We start from the raw sequence: 20,462 nt of genomic DNA, 5'->3' as shown, positions 1-20,462 counted from the left end.
AAGTTACAAAGAGGCTGCAGTTTGGTCTTGACTTCATCATTTTTATACAAATGTTTTTGGCAGGTTTCTGCAATCGGGTGGGATCACACCTGAACATGAGCACCACTGAAAACTCTCTGCCAACAGAACAAACTGGAGAAGCTTCATAGTTATTGTACTGAACCTGATTATTTGATCTCTTGTAAAGGTTTATCATAGTATCTAAACTGTTTGGTCATTATTGCTCTAAAGTAACAATATTCTATCATGATCCTGCAGATCAGACTCCAAATACAACCCTTCTGACTGAAGACAAGCATCTCCACAAAGGGGAAAAAAAAAACAAACAAAAAAAGAAACTACTTGAGGAAAATTCATGCACACAACTCCCAACTTAAACCACAGATATCAAATAATTTCCCATAGAAATCCTTATCTAGCATAAAGGAGTTAAGAGTCCCTAAAAAGACAACAAAATGGCTTTAACCCAAATCTGACAGAAAAGAGAAAGTCTGGGTTGCTATTTCCTTCACCAGCAGATTTGACATTGGTTTTTTTGACATGTTTTTTTCATTTCACCAGTGGTCTCTTTCACTCAACCAGTCAGTGATACATAGCTACCAAAATCCAACTAGTAAGGAAGTCTCCCTCCTTGGAGGAATGTGGTCATGCATGCATGCTGGTAGTGCAGGTTGTAACTCTGCTATATGACTGAAGCTGAGCTTTAACAACTACCTTGTTTTTCCCTGCTGTGGAGTGCAACTTTAATTTCTGGCCTAAGTAAATAAAAAATCATTATTACAATAGAAAAATTAATCAAAATTGCTAAGAAAACTTTAGACAATTTCATTGGAATATAACTTCAAAGTTTTGCCAAATCATGCAGATGGTTTTAAAACAAGGACACCACATGACCCCCACCCCCATCTCACCACAACTTCCGAGGTGGATGCAACTTGTTGCATTTCAGTTCTGTGAACCTTGTCACACAGTGCATGAAGTTTTAACTTTTCAAACAGCACCTAGAGTAGGAAAAGAAAAAAAAAAAAACACACATAAGAGAAATCTTTCAGTGTATCAAGTGCTGAAATGGAAAGGAAAATTATTTAGTGCCTGAATTTAAGTCACGAAAACAGATTTCAAGGAAAACAAAGCAAACTGTAGCAAAGAGAAATAACACAACTGAAAATATCAAATATTTTTGAGCTATTGACAAAGTAGTGGATGCACTAAAATAAAACATAGATTACATAAAAATATTCAAATACATATTATCCAACATTGCCAGTTATGAAAAACTGTTGTCTTCCATTAAAATCAGATAATTATGATCTAAGAAAAACTCTTAAGTTTTAAAAACAATATTACATGCTTTACTATAATTCTTCTGTATCAGTACCAACTTACAGAACTGATAACTTAGATAATTACAGTGGTCTAAATACTACCTCTCTGAGCTGACTACTGCTGGTCAAGAGGAATCGTTCTCCAGCAACTTGATGAGCTTCCTGTTCAAGCTCTTTGAGTCGCAGCTATGAATGAATACATCAGAATTATTCTGTTTACATTGTAATTGTTTTCAATATTCTACTACTTCCCATGTAAGTAAATATATTGTACTTCTACTTAAAAATAGGGTACTTGACAATGTGTAAGCATTACTGGCCATCAACAGCTGGCTTAGTAGAATGCTTACATACTCTTTAATCTATATTTCTTCATGGAGAGAAGGTTCCAGAGAGGCCTTATAGCAGCCTTACAGTACCTAAAGGGGCTACAGAAGAGCTGGAGATGTACTTGTTACAAGTGCTTGTAGTGATGAGAAAAAGAGTGCTGGTTTTAAGCTGAACGAGGTTAGATTTAGATATTAGGCACTTTTCTGTGATGTTGGTGAGGCACTGGAACCATTTGCCAGGGGAAGTTGTGGATGCCCCCACCCTGGAAGTGTTCAAGACCAGGCTGGATGGGGGATTAGATGTCCCACCATCTGGATTAGTGGGAGATGCCCCTGCCCATCAACTAGATGATCTTTAGGGTCCCTTCCAACTTAAACCATTCCATGATCTGGGAGGGTGATTTAATGCCATAAAAAAGTTCCAAAATATGTGGGAAATAATTCAGGTTACTCAAGATTAAAGAGGTCAGTGAGAAACAGACCCATACAATTTACTCCAGTTAATTAATAATCTGTCAGACCACCATGATTGTCTTGTCATATATTATGCTACTAAATGGGATTCTCTAGTAGCTATTTTTATCAGTGGTGAAATGGCAAACTTCAAACTCCCAAACTTGTGCAAGTTGTAAAGAATGTTTTATAGAATGAGGAGTATCTATCACTTCTCAGGAAGATGGTTACAGGTAAAAACTGTAGGTGCAGAAATGGTCATTACAATTCCAACTCTAAAACATGTAACCCAAAAGGACCTATGCATTTTGCAAAGCAATCTCAGTTCTGGGGTAATGCTAGTGAAGAAAATACCTGTTCTGCCTGCCTAAACAAACATGGAAGTGCTCTAACATGTAAATAGCATTATTTATGACAATAAAAATACTAGCAATTCTGAACTGTCATGTCAAACATGAAAAAACAAAAAGATTCCTCCTCTTTTTAATCAGTTATCCTCAGTAAAAGCAGAAAGATCATGCCATACAATTCCCAAAAGCAAAAAATAAAGACAAAATTTACCCCAAGAATCTCTGATGTTTTTTTCAGTTCTTGTTTGTTCACATGTATTTTGTGTGTTTCCATCACTGTAAATAAAATTATAACACTCAAAACCGACACTTTTGATCTTACATGCTTCTTAGACTGTAAAATGGAATCTCAAACTCAAAAAGTCAGTATGAGGCTAAGATAACATTTAGTATTCTCAGGTATAACATTCTACTTGAGCACAGACATCAGCTGTGTTAAAACAGTGAGGACTGATGTTTTGAACTGAACTTTCATACCTGCCAGAATTTTGATAAGTGGGAGCTCTAATGTGCAAAATAATTTCCACAAACCTTGATCCTGTAAAGCAAGATGCAAACAAGTTCTTGAGTATCAGCCAATTTTAATCTTAAAACATACAGCAGTGTCATTATGTGGCTCTGTTTTCTAGTAAGCACTATTTCACTTTCTGTAAAATTCCTTTTTATATGGCTACACTTTTTGTAGAATTAAATACAGCTTAGTGTGAATGACAGTATCTAAATACTGTAGACCACTTTCACATCATTTTGCAGGTAATAGTAATATACTTGCAGAGGAATAGTAATAAAGAATATACATACCTTACTTTACTAAACAGTTTCTTTTTAGAGCATTATTATATTATGCCCACTATAACAGGACATAATGTTATGCTTTTTTCTTTATTCATTTGAACAATTAAGCAAAAATTCCGAGTTCATAACTTTATTTTCATTAGGAAGAAAATAAAACTGATGGCGTTATGCACCCAGTTTGGTTTCAAGGAACAGGAAGACTGTTTTTTCACTTAACTGCTGAAGCAATCAGTCAACAACACTTCCCTAAAAACTTCTGTAGGCTGATTCTCAGTGTTTCTGTGCCTTTAGTATTTCTTTGTTGTCTTCTTTCACAGATTTTTTCATCATACTGCTGGGCCACTTGGATATCCAAATTAATACAGCTCCATCAACTAAGGGTCTAAACCCTACACTTGATCCCATCAATTTCAAGGAAACCCCCTAGGATTCTATGATGCTACTGCCAGCAGAACCTGACCATGTCCTAAATTCTGACACTTTCAAGGTATGACCACAGGAAGAAAAACACACACACACAAAAAAAGAACTCTGGAAGACTTCTTGAGATGCATTCTGAACTGCAACAAGGACTAAAATACAGTAAAACAGTTCACGTGGAAGGGACCTACAACATAGAATCACAGACTCATTTAGATTGGAAAAGACCTTTAAAATCATCAAGTCCAACCCTTAGCCCAGCACTGTCAAGGCCACCACTAAACCATGCCCTCAGCACCACATCTACACATCTTTTAAATCCCTCAACCTAGCCCAGCTGTCTGACATATTCAGGGCTGACCAAAGTCAAAGCAAAATTCAAACACTGATGGACTTGGGCCATTGACTGCCTCTCTGGAAAGCCCATTCTGGTGTGTGACTAATACAACCTAGAGCAAGATATGCTGAGTGTATTTGTACCCAAAGAATGTATTAAAAAACAAACAAAACAACAAAACATCTATGTTCTGTTTTAACTCTGTTAACACTTTTTAGGCTTTTGACTATCTTGTAAAGTATGAAGAGAAATGTCACGATATTCTCAACATTTCCTGTTCTTAGAATCTTCATTTGCATATTTGGTTAACTGTAGCAGATAAAAAGTTTCTTCTAAACATGAACCTTGGGACCAGTCATTTCTTCCTTCTGGAAGAAAATAGCAAATTTGATGACCAATTTTGACCAGCGATGTAAAGCAGTATGGGTTGAAGCCTTCTATTTAACTTCAGCAGAGATTTTTATATGAATGAGAAGCACATCACTGACTCTCTTTAATTCATGATAATGCCTAAGAAGTTAAATCTCAATAAATACTTTATGTATCTTACCTGCAATTCATGAGTAAGGTCCATCATTACATTATAAAGTTTCTCCAAGTTCACACCTAAGTTTTGATACTGATAGAAATAAATAATAAATCAGGAGTTTTAATGTTAACATAGAATATTTAGTATGCTATTTAAAAGATACTAAACAAAATAATTATTTTTTTTTACATGTCCTGTTATATTTATCATTTTAGTAACATTCTTAGACCTCTGACTGTCAAACACAATTCATTAACAGAGCAGCATAGGCCACAAATGGCATGTTCCTTTATTTACATTTCGCACAGCCTAAGCATGCAGAAGTAATATCACTAAGCTACCTTTGACACTGGAGTCAGAATTCTATTATACTTATAAATAAAGTTTTAAAACCCATCTCCTTCCAGTTTTGTCATTTGGCTGCAAGCACTCAAAGTATTCCCAGCACATTTTGTGGGCAATCTACCTTCAGATTTATCATTCACCCTTTGCATATTTTAAAGAAATCCTACTTATTCTATTCTCACTTTATTATTTTTATTCTTCTCTTGGAGCTTATGGAACACTAACAGAGGCTCTCATGCTGTGAGCTGTCCAAGTTCCTCTCCTCTACAGACCTGCAGCTATTCTACAGGTCTCTTACCTTACTGCTCTCATGAAAGACCTACAGTTAGAAGAAAAAAATCTGGTAAAAATAAAAATAAAAATAAATTTCTGCTTTCTCCACTCAAACTGAGTGTTTTTCTTACCGGAGTAAGATGTCAGAAATTATGTTACCAAATCTGACTTTGCAGCCATTTAAAAGCTTCGTGGGTTTTATATGATATATTAAGAATCCTTCCTTTCGTTCTTCTGTGATGAGAAGGAATGAAAAGGATGTTTCTCCTCATTAACAGATTTACTCTCACCTTCAAGAGTATATAGAAAATTTAGATAAGGCTTCATTTGAATGAAACATCCAGTTTTTTGCAAACAAAAAAACCTTGGATGCTAAAATTATCATCCAAGAGAATATATGCAATGCAACTAGATGTGCTACCACTCTACTGAACTGGATGTCATTAAGCTATTAATTGTGGACTAAAAGAAAAAGATTCACAATGAAATTATTTCCAAAATATTTTCTTATGCATAAACCTGATGACAGAATACCACAGATGTCTATGGCTTTTAATCTGTCCAGCCACATCAGTAGCTTTTTTGAAGCAAAAGTAGGTAAGAATAACTTAAGTGGTTAGAAAATCTTCAAAATCCTTTCTAAGGGAGGGTCTATATAGCCTAAACAGATCTCCACAGTAAGTATTTTGCCAAAAAGAAAAATAAATAGATTAGTTAATATAAAAAATAATGGATGTGGGAGGCTCTTCCTCTCTTCAGGGAAGTCAGGACCCTTCTGAGTTTGTGAGAAGGTATCTCTGGGCACCTATTTTCACCTGAAAGGGGCAGGAATTGGTCCCTGAGCTAGATGTCAATATGTTCCAGTCAGAAACTCCTGGCTGTTTCTAGGGAGGGAGGGCAGTCACAGACTGAGACACCAGTACATCTAAACACTTGGCCCTGCGCCCTCACAGTGCATGAGTCACCTGCAAATCAGCAGGTAAACAAAATCCATCCTTTAAATAGGATATAACAATCTGCCTTGCACAGAAAACTCATCATTTTATCATCCTGTTTGCAAAACAGCCCCATTATCTGAAGATGATGTCTGGAACAAAAGTATTACAGCAGATGCAGACTGGCAAAAGCAATGTTTCATCCATTATTTGATTCAAACAGAATGCAGAAGGAATCCAAATTACTTGTTGCTGCAGAAACACAACAGAATCAGAACTGACTGCAAATTAGTTTATATTAGGAGAAATTATAACACATTATTGCTACAGAGACATACATTTTTGTACAAAGCTGGGGGAAGCACCATCATGGCAACTTTATCATATTGGTCCAATTTGTAAGAGATGAGATGTTCCCTTTTACTAAGTGTTTTGGCACAGCACCAGATTTACAGATAAGCACATATTCTGTGTTCAAGAGGTGTGGGTGAGTAGTAATCTACAGAATAACACAGTAGTTACTCCAGGTACTATGCCAGATGGACGACTGGTGCAATACCAAGAGAGCTTAACTGAAGTAAGTAGTGGGGCACAAGACATCACTTGGCCTGGATCCACCTGGGAGTACAGACAGCTGTGAGGAACCTGCCACCCAAGTCCAAGGAAGAAGGCTGAAGAGATAAATCAATCTGGCAAGGAGCTAGGATTCATAAAAAGAACAGAGGTTCCAGAGAACAAAAAGACTGCGGAGAACAAACTAATTGGATAAAGAATGGGGGAAGGAAAGGCAGGAGGAATAATCACAGGATGTGAGAGGGAGGGATAAAATAGGACTTGGGTGAACAAGTCAGCATAATGGCACTGGAAATGGTTGGGGCAAGGAAACAAACTAGACTTGAAGTAGTGCAGGAAGGAAATAAGACTTAAATATTTAACTCAGAGCTGGTAATCAGGATGACAACGTTGAGAAATGATAACTAAGAATAGATGTGATATGTGAAGAACAAAATACGGAGTCAAGCTAAGGAAAAAGACAAGATTAAGGATACTGACTCACGGGAAGGGCATCAAAAATAGACAGACCTAAAAAGTTTGTAGCTTCTGCCTGTTTGCCTGTCCATTCCTTGCACTAACAGCTTAATTCATGAAGTGGCTTCTGAACAACTGCAGTTCACAGCAAGAGATTTACAGTAAACTGACTCTGGTTTTCTCAGAAATGGCTATACTGATGGGTATGTGCTGATACAACTGACCTCTGTCCATGCTTTAAGCCCACTTGACATCTATGGATTTGTACCCCAGAAGCCCTGTAACCATGTTATAATACTTGTGTCTGAACATAGAAGGCCTCTCAAAAGTGAAAGGTTTAAAAGACACAAACATAATTTAGGTTGCTGCCTCTATTTTTATCATTCAAAGAACCTCAGAAGGCTGCCATGTCAACATGTCCAGAGTAGATCAACACAGTCCAAATTAAAATGCTAAAATTTTCAACAGACAGTAGGACATTCCTATAGTGCTACTGGAAATTAAAATTCAAATTTTTTTCATACACATGCTTGAAGGTTCACATTTCACTCTCTACTGTTCCTCAGTCTATGATGTGGTGTCTTCACCAGCCACAAAATTCAGCAAACTCATTAATAATTAAATAAATACAGTTCACAGGAATTAGGGAACAAGGCATTAGACATTTTGGAAAGGAAAACTGGAAATCAGCTTGCACTGAGGTAGAAAGAACAGAATAGGTTATGTAATAATTTTGTTACTGAACTTGGTGGTTTGAAGCAGAATTTTACAGCTGTTCCTGGGGAATATGATCACAGCAGAATGCAGTGAACCTTTCAATTCTTCCCTTTCTTTATATTTCCAACAAGTAGTATTAATATAACAATTTTCTACCATCGGAAAAGCATAATCTATACATTTCTTTGCAGTATTTTGTAAGTAAAAGCAATTCTTTCATCACTTCCTTCCTGTTTTAACCACAAACTATTTAAAACCAACTACTTACTGATACATTTCTCAGAGTGCCTGTGTCTGTATTTACTGTTCCCATGGAGAAAGGCTTTTCAAAATACTTCTGTATTAAACATTCAAAAGAGGGAACTGTGTCACTGGGGTTTATCAGCCATGCTGCAATCCTTGGATCTAACACGACGCTATCAGCAACTACAAAAATAAGTTATTTCTCATAATAAAAACATTTACATTACCTCCCATACTGAGAAATACCTTTTAAGTTAGCCATCTTTCCTGTAGACACATTAGAAAGAGCTAAGCAATTACACTACAAAAATGTTAAACAATCAATTTGTGGTTGCAACAGTCAGTATCATGACCACAGAGGAGTAGGTTCAACACTGAGTATTTTTGAAGAGGAATGTTTTGTGGGTTTGGTTTTTTTTTTGTAAGTTTTGTATTTTTTTGTTTCAAGTTTTAAAATGTAAGCAAACACTTGGTTCTTTAGGTTGACAGTAAAATCCTCTTTCTTAGCACTAAAAAACTTCAAATTGAAGTTTTTCTTGTGAGTCTCTCTCTCTCTGGTACAGTTCTGCTGTTGCTGTTAACTTGATCAATATCCACAAAATTGCTATTGAAGGTCAGGGGAGGGAAGACTTACTTCTTAACAATCAAACTTCTGAGATCTTTAATGCACATATGAACTCACAATATGGGTGCACAGTGCATTTTTCTCAAAAATCAGAAACTTTTGTCTATAGGATCATAGGTGCTTACACACTTTCTCATGCTCACACAGGAACAGCACTAGATGTGCTCCATGCTATGTGGCATTTACCTTTTAACCACAGTCTCAGTATATGGACTACAGTATCCATTGTGTTATAGAGAACTCCCTGCCACACAGCTTTATAAGCTCAGTTACTTGGAAACAAATATTAATGTCCATAATGCAAGTTAGGACAGTTATAAAGAGAACCAGGCTCATTCACCTCTACTGACAAAACTTTTGCTGAAAAGAACTTGGCTGCTTCAGCAGATGTTGAGAGACATCTTGGCCCTGAATCAGCTTGAGTTCTGCTGGAGTGGCCGGGTAACCAAAGGATACTTCACCTGCACAATCGCATGCCAGGATTTTATGTAGCTCACCATCCTTTACTCTGAATGCAAACAGATATCCCCTAAATCATCATCAATTTACTGTGATCTTCTGACGGAATTTTTCAGATGCTGAACACAAGCTGAAGATTCTTCACTGAGGGAGCCTTACTTGAAGGGTTACACTTATTTTTATCATTCACTCAGCAGTAATTCAATGTAGTGAATCACAAAAAGAAAAAAAAAAAAAAAGCATGTTTTTTGTTTGTAGTTGCTTTTAAGTGCATATGGAAGAGTCTTACTTGTTCTTATCATAAAAATGAAGACCCCTTCAAAGGATGCCTAATTCTGATAATTCTGACTGATAATTCTGACTCTGGAATTTATTTTATCCTTTCCTCTTGAGCAGAGAAATTTTTCTAGGGAATGTGAAACATCAAGCAGTTTAACCTTTTCAGCTATAGTCAGGACTGTGCTGGGAGCTTCTATTCCTACTGGGAGCTATCCTTAAATTATTCAAAGATTTGGTCCCTACTCTGAGAAGAAATACACCATCTTGACATGCCAAGCCTCTGCTCACAACCCACCCAATAAGGGTGTTCTTTTCCATGGTACTAAAACTCTGTTTTCCAATATATTACTTAAGCACCAACCCAGCTTCTTCTACACCCAGTAGTTTTAACAGAAACAACAAAAAACAAAGAGATTACGATTAGATTGTAGACTAGATTAGTTACCTTGTTTCCAGCTAATTTCATTACTATAAACTTGAAGTAGAGTCCTCAGGAAATCTTTTGCATTGAAGCAAATAATTGGAACTTTGCAACGTAGCATTTGCAACAACACTTGCCTGCACAGAAGTAGTTGATTAACATACCTTATATTGCTACTAGAATGAGTGAATCTATTTACTTTATAATTTAATTAGCACCTGATACAAAACAGTTAATGTAAGACATTTGTTTAGTTCTCTAAGAACAGAATTTATATTCTAATACCTGAAGCTTTATACTATTAATAAGCATCCTAGCAGATATACCTTATCATGCATTCACTAAGAAAACAAATCCCTATTTGACACTCAAAAGTAAATGCAATCTTAAATAGATACAGCAACTGGCATCCCTATGATACTTTAATATACCAAATTAGATCAAAGAGTATATATTGAATAATAACTTCTGAATATACACTGTAAAATAATGATTTATAAATTAGTAAACAATCTGAATTGCCATAATTGCCCAGTATTAGTATGCTCTGTATATGTAACATGCTCATCTTATGCTACATTTTTCCCTTCCTTTTGAAAATGTCTTTAATTTCCACATCCATGCAACGTGAAATAGATTTTACCTATTATAAATATTAGTATATAGATTTTCTTAATGTGTCATATTGCTTATGAGCTCTTTTTGGCAACATTAAAATAATTTTTTTTTTTTAATGAAGCTTTCAAGTTTATTTATCTTTGGTATTGTAAAACCACAGTACCAAGCTATTGGGAGTATTAGAAACTGTGTAGACTGTAAAGTACCATTGCATACAGTGTGGATTCACTATTAAATAACCACACCATTCTTACAAGAAATAATTAGCATTTAGATAAAACTTAGGCAATACACTTACTCAACTTGTTTATTCTTGAAATTTTACTGTTCATATGTACTTAGTTTATTGTTGAGTTATTTTTACTTTAGTACAGCCTATGTTCAAACTAATAACTTATTAAACTAATTATTTTATAATTCCAGTATTAGAGCAGGTGAAGTGATTTGCTTAAAGTCATACTGGAGCAGTGGTAGAGATGCAACTAACAACCAAGTTCAGAGTCTTTATGCTTTAGAATTTAATGACTCAAACTCAGCAATTTACAACAAAGAAATTGCTACTGAAAGCTCTAGTTAATAAAGTTAATTGTAAGGAATAAAAATTATTGTGGTTATGCGACCTGAAAGTTTAAAACATACGTAAATATTTTTTAAGATTCAGTCTAACTAGTAAGCAGACACAAAAAGCACTTACTTTAAAATTTGATACCATAATTTTGATGTAACATTATTACTGAATGTAAGGAAAGCCTCACTTGGGATCTCAAAAACCATTTTAAAAGCCTATTCTGCTCAAAAACTATACATATTAACAGAAGTCAGACAGGATGTTTGCCATACCAACATCCATCAACAATGTACTGGGCAAGAAATGCAGCTCAAGAATGGAAAGATAAAAGACAGATAAATCATATTTGTGGTGCCACATAGCTGCAAGCTGCTCATAAAGGATTTCTTGGCGAACATAAACAACTCCTGCCAGAATCCCAAGCTACTTCTGCAGAGCTGAAGTTAGTGATACACTGAGCCCAAAGGAAAAGTCTATTCTTATTTGGTTCATATTACCCCAACCTTGACACAGAACTAATACAGCTCATATTAAATACAAAGCACTTGATGTTTAAGGAGATTAAACCTGTGCCATGTAACCAACAAGACCATTGCTAAAAGAAAATGTAAAGCAAAACAGTTTTTCCCACATGCTCTCACCAAGCAAATTTCTTGTGAGCCTGCTGTTCTTGTTGCCAAAGCGATGGCCAATCAGTCTTTAAATAAATTAATTTATCATACTCATTAGCAGTATTCCGAGTACAATCAGTTGACGAGTAACTGGGACAGCAAGAGTGATCACTCTGATTCTTCACTAACACAACAACTCCTTTTACTGATGAGGTTAAGACCTGTTAGGTGTAATAACAATAGTGTTTCTTTTGGCAGATATCATGCAACCCTCTTATGAAAATTTCCCAAATATTTTACAATTTGAAACCCATTACACACACTAGAGTAACTGCATATACCACTGACAAAAGCATGCAAGTGTTTCAGCCTTAAAACAAAAATCCAGAGTAATAGACATAGTGCAAAGCAGAAAGATACATTCTAATTCAGACAGTCTCGCTTTCAGCATACAAAAACCTGTTCAGCCCAAGTGGTTTCTTCAAGCTTTACTTGCATATTAAAAATAAAATATATCCAGGAGTATTGAGGTTTACCTCATTTTAGTCTTATATTTTGGTAAGTAGTAATACACAAAATCAGTCCAGACTCTGACCTCCCAGTAAACAGGTTTTTTAGCAGTCATATGCACAGTTCAGATAGTTCTACGAACTGACTCAAAACAAAACACATCATCCACTAACCTGCTCTGTGCTCAGCTGTGAAGAACCATCTTGAAATATCATAGTGGCTACAAAAGCCACTGCCTGTTCTATAGTTGCCAGCAATTCTCTTTTTTCTTCACATCTCAAAGTCCTGATATCACAAGGATAATTTTCATAAGACTCTGTTTGCCCAGAAGTACAGTTGTCTCTTCTTTCATGTGAAGAAGTATAGGTCTTCAGAGGTAATCTTGTTTTCTTTGAACATGTAGGCAAATCTTGCTTTCGTTTACGGGACACAGCTGTATTTTTTTCACCATCCTTCAGATCTTTTGCTTCTACTGAAAGACTTCTTTCTCTGTATTCCCATGTTGGCAAGCCTAAGTCCTGGTAATACCTCACTATTTTGGTATCTTGACAGGAAAGCATTGCATCACTACCTACTGTCCTGACTAGCTGACCAGCAGTGCTTTTTTCAGGGCTGGCAGATGTTTTTAATAATTCAAGAGTGGAATCATTAATCTCCTGGAAAAATTGGAAATTTTTCAGTGAGCCTACTTTTCAACTCATCAGGAGAAATGAAAACAAGCATACATCAGTTAATTTAGGTAAGCTTTGAAGAAGGTGATATTCTATGAAAAAAAAAAAAGTGTTTATACACACAAGTTTTATACACTAAGCCATACTTCTTTTTCACAGACAGATTTTAGCATTTGTTTTAAGTCTTCAATATTCTGCTTTGAATAAATCCCTATACTACCTACAAATGTTTGAGCTTTGGAGGAGAAATTCAATGTATTTTCTTTTAAACTGAAGAAGAATAGGGTTAGACTGGATCTTTGGAAGTATTCTTCAGCATGGGAGTGGTGAGACAGTGGAAAAATTTGCCAAGAGAAGATGTGAATGTCCCCTCCCTGGAAGTGTACAAGGCCAGGTTGGATGAAGCTTTGAGTAACCTTGCCTAGATGAGAGGTGTCCCTGCCCATGGCAGAGAGGTTGGAGTAGATGATCCATAAGGTCCCTTCCAACCTAACCCATTCTGAGAAAAGCTTCTTCATTTTTATGTAATTTCCTTTTTTGAAATGAAGCATTCTTGTAGCAATTTAGCTACCTTTTAATGCCTCATAAATATTATAGTCAGTGTCAGAGCATCTTTATGCAGGCAGATTTTGAACCTGATCTCACACAGAAATAAAAATTTCTCTGTGAATTTTTTAACTGTTCCACAAAGCAGTTGTCTACTTAGTCTCAGCATCATCCATGAGCACTGTATTTACTCATTCAGTGAAAAGTAACTGATACCTCTAATAATTAGTACATTTTCTGTTCTTCTGGCACAGCCAGTCTCCTTTAGCACCTCTGCTGTCATTACCATTCCAAAGACTAAGGCCTTATCACTTCAATAGAACCACAAGTTACTGCTGTGCAGGGCTCCAATCCATTTCCCAAGACAGCAATTTTCACTGATCAAAGGATATTATCCATCTCTATTCAATCTCTATTGATTGAGCAAGCCAGAATAACAAAGCCAATATTTCTTTCCTGGCTTTACAGTATTCCTCAGACCAGTTCCCGTATTCCCAGACCACAGATCCATCAAGTTGGAAGATGAAAAATGCTTAGACTGCTTGAGATCATGCTTCATAGGATCAACTAGTTCAAAGTAAACAGAAAAAGGGAGCTAATTAAGCTTTTGCTACTAACAAAATGAATAGTGGTTGTTGTGAACTAAGACAAATTAATTGGACTTAGTCAATACTAATTAAAAAATGAACATTATAAAAAGTTACTGTAAGTGGAAGAAAAGGCCAAATATTTAAGAGCCATAGAAAGACAACTAATTCACCCAACTGTATTCTCCAGACAAACTGCAAATAGTTTTATTGTTTAAACACAGTAGAATTTTAATTAGGACATTCAAGAAATTACAGAATCAGGAATAAGCAATTATCTTTTAAAAGTTTCAAACATTAGAATGAAGCAATTTAATTATCATGTCAGAATAATACAGCTGGAACTACAATTAACCACAGAAAGAAGCAGCAGCTTCCGGGAAGAACTCATCTACTAGAAATAATGACATGGCTGGAAGTAGAGAAAATAGCTCCCAAGGTACAGTTTCATAATTTATGTGGATGTAGGAAAATTTCACTAGATGCAGAAAATCAAAATTAGCATCTCATCATCACAGAAGTGGGTTCCACTATCATTCACATGCAATCAGAGCTGCCTGTCTATCTGTGAGCCAATTTAATCTGCAGGGAACTATCACACCCCACAGAAGAAACCAGTTTTTGGCTTCTTGAGCAACCTGAATGGATATGAAGTGTGCAACATGCACCAGAGTCAGACTAAGGAAGGCTCTGAAATTTGCAGCTGGGCCAAGCAGTATCTACAATTCATCAATCAACTAAATAGATCTGGCAATCACAGCCTGAGCAGGGGGTGCCACAGTTCTCTATTAGTCTGCTGGCACTGGCACTCACTTGCATCCACATTTAACCAAATTTGGAGAGGTGATTAAACCAAAAACTAAATTTCCTAATATTGAGTAATTTTTCATATGAATCAGCTCACTTTATCATTATGTGCTAGCGACTGTTCAGTGGCAGAGGTTTGAGAACACTTTTAAACCCCAGTAAGCATCTAAATCGTGACAACCTCATTTACTCCTGGATCAGTCTGTCAGAAAAGCCTAACTTCTTATGAAAAGGGCAACAGAAATGGAGCCAAGAGCCTCATAAGTAAAGAGATGCCAAGTGCAAAGTAAGACAGAGTAAAGTTCTCGGAACTATGACTGTATGCAATATATTGTGAAAAAGCTTCTTATGAAAGAGCCAGGCTGTAACAACTTCAAACCTGCTTTAGAAAGACTGCTTTAAGAGGTCCTCAACCTTAGAAATATGCTTGCCTTTTCATTTTTCAGACGTGCATCCTTATAATCTAGTTTATTTTCCTTTGTCTTCTCTATACCTTTAAGAAATGAATAGGAAACATTTTACAATACAAGTGAAACTGGAAGCAGTGAATACAACTTAGGTTACATTACTAACACTTTTACAAAACCTAAAATAATTGCAAAGAAATTTTTGACAACAACCCTTTTTCTTAAGTTAATATGCTTAAAAGGCCCTGCAGGTTCCTAGATATGCATGTGCAAAAGTGTGCTCTGTCCTCATTAAGAAAAAATTAATTTAAATATGCTACAAAGCAGACAAACATTTTCCATGGTATTACTATATTACCATAAATATGGACATTTTCTTCTTTCAAGAAAATATGTCCCATCTTGGTCTAAGTAAAGCTGGGGGTACAGGCAAGAATTAAAAAAAAGTGAAACAAAAACAGAAAAACAAAACAAACAACAACAAAAAAAAACAACACAAGGAAAAAAACAAACTACACATTTCACACAATTTAGCTGTTTTCTTGGAATTAGACAGTACTATTGCACAATAAACTTTCTTCAGTAAAACAATATTTACCTATACTTTAGCATATCATGGTCTGCAAAGAAGTGACCATGCTTCATCTGCAGAGGATAAAGTTCTTAGTGCTCATCCTCACAACACAGTAAGTATTTTAAGACCAGACAAGAACAGAAAGCAAGAAGAATTCAGAGCTATCAGGCTGACAGGAAGGTAATGGCTTAGTACCACAAGAAGAAAGATGTCTCAGTGCTCAGTCTAAGAGAGAGCCCTGTGTCACAGCACAACTGAGCCTGGACCCACCACTGACCCACCAGTGATAATTGGCCTAAAACTCTGAAATCAGACTTATGCTGTAATTTAGGGAAGGCTTCACAAATGCCTCTGAGGACTCTGCACCATGAAACAGGTAAGACATGACTTCTCTGCCCTCAACACTACTCAGCAGCCCCAAGAAAAGGAGAAACAAGTGAAGACAGAAGTAAAAGAACAAGGGGCAACAGGCTAGCAGTAGTTTCAAATTCAGTAGGTACAGGAAGAGGAACAGGGTAAAAGAGAACTCCACTGAAGTGTGGGTCTCTCCAAAGTTTGCAATTAGTTAGGGTTCCTTTGTCTCTGAATTCTTTTACAAACCACCCAAAAGACACCTCATGGGAAAAATATGTAATTTGTTCCATTCTAACTCCTGGTACATATGGAGTACAAAACTCCACTGCTGTTCTCAGCTATAAAATTTGCAGTACCAGCAGCAAGACACTTTCTGAATCTAATGTGCTGATGATCACCATCAAGCAAAGCATAAGATGATCTATTTTCTACATGGAAACTGAATTTTTTTTTAATAAAATATATATATTTCTAGGTAAACCAGGACATTTTCAAAGACTTTCAAGATTTCAAGATTTTCAAAGACTAACAAGCTTACTCTCCAGAAGAAACTAAGCTCATCGCTTTATAGTATTATGTGCATGTTCATGTTGGTTTAAGTATATGATCAGTTATTTATCTCCAGCTCAGACTTCTAATCTGAGCTGCCAGAATAAGGAAATATGGCATAGCTTTATTTTAAGGCTCAAATATTTCAGCTTTGGGAGTTTTTGACACTTCCTACAGCATTATAATTTAAGAATTATACTGAGTTTACATGCAGTGCTTTAAACTGCTTCACAGCTAGATACTTTTCCTTAACAAATTCACCCTCCAAAGATAAAGATTCCATTTCTCTCCTATGGCACACAGTATTCAGTATGATTGGTAACGAGAGAGCTACACAAATTTCTGGTTTATAGAAAAGTATCACCAGATGGCAGTAGAAACCCATCCTTGCAAGCTCTACCGCCAAGATAACCACAGAATTTCACCTGCTAGTTGGATATTGCAGACATTTGTCATATTTGAACTAAGTATTTAACTTAAAGACAAACATTTTTTCCAATAATTAATACTCAATCTTGAAAGAGCTACCAAGTTCAATACAGTATCAAACAGACCAACTAGTATGACAGGTTTTAGCTTAAGGGAGGCAAAATTTTTCTCTACAGATTCACACTGATCAGCTAAAGCTCTATACACAGGCAGTAACTTAAAAGCACTTCAAATAAATTTGTTCACACTAGAAACAATTGTGAGTAATTCCGAGATGGAAAACAAGAGCAAGAAAATGAGTCATGTGGCCTGCCACCACTAAATGGCTACACTGTTCTTTCACTCCCCAGTGAACAAGAATTTGGCAGCACTACAAAGACGACAGCAAGCTCATTTGCCTAAAGATACCAGACACCTTCATGGTGTTTTTTAAAAAATAGAGAATCTGTAATTTTCCAGCTTTACAGAGAGCAAACAGATCAAAAAGTGGACAACATAACACAACACAGATATTGCACAGTACAGGCCCAGACTAAGACAAAAAACATTACACAGGAAAATTAAGGAATGGAAAATGAAAAGGTAGCATGAGAAGTAGAACAATTAAACTGCAGCAGATCTAATGTTCTTAAAAATAATCTGGGTTTTGGTTCAAATATACCATTTAAAAATTAAGCCATCTCACACTTCTTTAAATGTACATCCCTGATTTACACAGCAATGAACCACTATCCTTTCAGTGCTACACCATCAAATTCCACCCATGGATCCAGTATTTTGCTACTGGAAAAAAGAGCCTGAACTCTTATGTACACAAAACTTAGGCTGCAATGTACACAAGAACAAATGCTAGACTTAAATTCCAGCAAGCAGATAATGTTCCAGGATCTAATTCTCAGAACACAAGCAACTGAAATTGAGCAAAACTCTAATTTTCTACCTACCTCTTTAGAGAGGTACAAGATTGGCAAACCATGAATTTGCACAGAATTAAGACTAAAATTACATCTTGCAGAACCTCCCTAGTACCCCCAACATTCTGAGTAAGATTTGCTCAACAAAGGCAAAGGTCTGCTGAGACACTTTTAACATTACTTAATTTCCTCTACTGCTGGGACTTCTGTTTATGGTTCTCCCTAGAATATCACAAGGAGCAAGCTGCTAATGAACACGTGTTTAAAGGACAGGCTTGAGTCTGGAGAGTTCACAGGTTTTCTGCCAAGTTCCCAATACCTCTAGTGATCTTTAAATGCCTAGTCCATAGTTACTTTCACATATCCATCTATTTTACTGTATTAGTTAATTAAAGTTTGAAATTCTCATTTACTTTTATACCACATAGCAAGAACAGGAAGGAAAACAAACTAAACTGAGAGGACTGGTGATACCCCTAGCTCCTTGCCCTCACACAATATTATCAAATTAGAAAAGTCCCAGCTGATGCCACAGTTACAGCATAATTCCTTTTCTTAACTGTGAAATCTAAACAGGCACTTTCTTTTTCTTTTAAAATAGAGATTAAAGGTTTGATATACTGTTTGTGGGGGTTTCAGTTTTTCAACTGAAAATAGAAGCACTTAAATAGGATAAAATTTACTCACTCTGGTTATTTTTTCTGCTAGCCTGAACTTCTCCTACAGGGATAGACTGCAAAGCTGTCATAATCCTCTGTGCAGTATCAGATAAAGGCACTTTAGAAGTCTCACATGCTATGTATGATGTATACTGTTCCATTTTTAAGATTAAACCTAAACAAAGAACACACAAAAATTATGCATAACAAGGCCACAGAACAATCTGCACTTGCATTCTGTTGACACTAGAGACAAAATACAGTGAACATGTTCAGCCATTCATTCTCAACAGAAAATGACGTTTCCTTCCTAAGATGCCAAACAGTTTTTAAGTATTGTAAAAAGCAAATTGTAATCATTTATAAAAATCACTATGTGAAATGTCCTTGAAAGCATTTTAATACATTGATTAAAAAATTAAGCGGTTCTATCAAGTAAAGGTGACTTCCAATAAAATAAATCTGATAAATAAAACAAGAACTATCATTACTGTTTGAAATTCTGAAATGTTTCCCCCTGCTCAGCATCTTTAAGCTACTCTTTACCTAGCATATGCATACACTTACATTAGTGCTTGGATTTTAACAAGAAAAAACAACCTTTCCATCAACTGCCAAAACAGAGCAAACACAAGATGAAAATAGAAACAAGTTTTACTATAATGATTTACAAACATTAGTGATGGGTTGTTTCAGAAAATACTTCTGATAAAAGATTTCTATTCCTTAAACTTTATGTAATTGATGTACTCAAGTACTACTACATACCAATAATATGAAAACAGTTACTATGGTTTCTCAGTTTAAGAAACAGGTCAGCAATGTCTGAAGTCTCTACAAGCTGTCACTGCTATTTTTTTTTTAAGGCAGTTGCTTTTCCAGTTGACAAGTAGCCATATTTTATAAAACATTGAAACATACAAAATACTTGGAGAGCCAGTATATACTGGCTCAGATTAGAGACATACAACACAGATTAAAGAACTAGAAACAACAAGTTTCCCTTCTGATTACTTTGTTAACTTTCTATAGTTATGAACAGAACAATACAGAAAACTTACACAAAGACCAATACCCAACATTTCCAAAATACTTACAGGAGTCAAGCTTTACAAGTCAATTGCTCTACCAAAAACTTCTGTTAAGTAAATTACTGCTATAGAAGTTAGTAACAGGAGTTCTCTTACTCTAGTCTTCTCCCACTAAATCCAGAGCATGGGTAGACTTACAAGTTTAAGCACCAAGAAGTGTTTGCTCAGCTTACATGGAAATATTTTTCATAGCTGAAAACCATGGCAGACTGCAAGTCTGAGTGCTTACAAGCAGGAACATTGGTATCCAGGACCAAAGAGGAACCATCCATCAGCTGCACTAATAACAGCTACACCTATCTCTCTCAAACTGATATTAAGTAGGCAAAAGGAAGAGAGGCACAGAATTACTTTCTTTTCCCTGACATTGCAGGAGTCACAAGTATAATCTTTCCCCATGCACAGCTCCTCCATTTTATAATGAAGAGCAATGCTACACACTGCAATGCTACACCATGTTTTTATCCCTACAGAGGATAAAAACACTCCCTGCTTCCCACGGTGGGGAACCCACAGTCTTAAAGCCTCAGGGGCTCATCAAAATTAGAACCTAGCAGAAAAATGGAAGTGAAACATAATGCACGAGAACAGTCTAAAACAAACACACAGATTCATCATGAATACTGACAACAGTGAACTGAATTTAGTGTTTGGCATTTAATTGTGAACAGAGTATATAGAGGTAACCAGCATGAAAGCCACA

The 20,462-nt window shown here is 36.0% G+C and overlaps 1 protein-coding gene across 1 annotated transcript in view; it reads right to left on the bottom strand.

The window, feature by feature from the left end:
- The window catches only part of POLN (DNA polymerase nu), a 76,882-nt gene extending 58,047 nt beyond the window's left edge, over positions 1-18,835 (bottom strand). The window contains exons 1-11 of the mRNA XM_030450688.1: positions 18,697-18,835; positions 15,214-15,275; positions 12,345-12,827; positions 11,692-11,882; positions 9,889-10,001; positions 8,106-8,263; positions 4,560-4,628; positions 2,935-2,995; positions 2,669-2,733; positions 1,428-1,511; positions 912-1,001 (exon numbers count right to left, since the gene is read on the bottom strand). Of these exons, the coding sequence (XP_030306548.1) occupies positions 912-1,001; positions 1,428-1,511; positions 2,669-2,733; positions 2,935-2,995; positions 4,560-4,628; positions 8,106-8,263; positions 9,889-10,001; positions 11,692-11,882; positions 12,345-12,827; positions 15,214-15,275; positions 18,697-18,829 (1,509 nt within the window). The 5' untranslated portion in view covers positions 18,830-18,835. The remainder of the gene's footprint in view (positions 1-911; positions 1,002-1,427; positions 1,512-2,668; positions 2,734-2,934; positions 2,996-4,559; positions 4,629-8,105; positions 8,264-9,888; positions 10,002-11,691; positions 11,883-12,344; positions 12,828-15,213; positions 15,276-18,696) is intronic.
- Between the last annotated feature and the right edge of the window lie 1,627 nt (positions 18,836-20,462).

This window comes from Calypte anna, chromosome 4B, assembly GCF_003957555.1.
Source record: "Calypte anna isolate BGI_N300 chromosome 4B, bCalAnn1_v1.p, whole genome shotgun sequence".
Lineage (NCBI taxonomy): Eukaryota > Metazoa > Chordata > Aves > Apodiformes > Trochilidae > Calypte > Calypte anna.
This window is presented reverse-complemented; position numbering and strand designations above follow the sequence as displayed.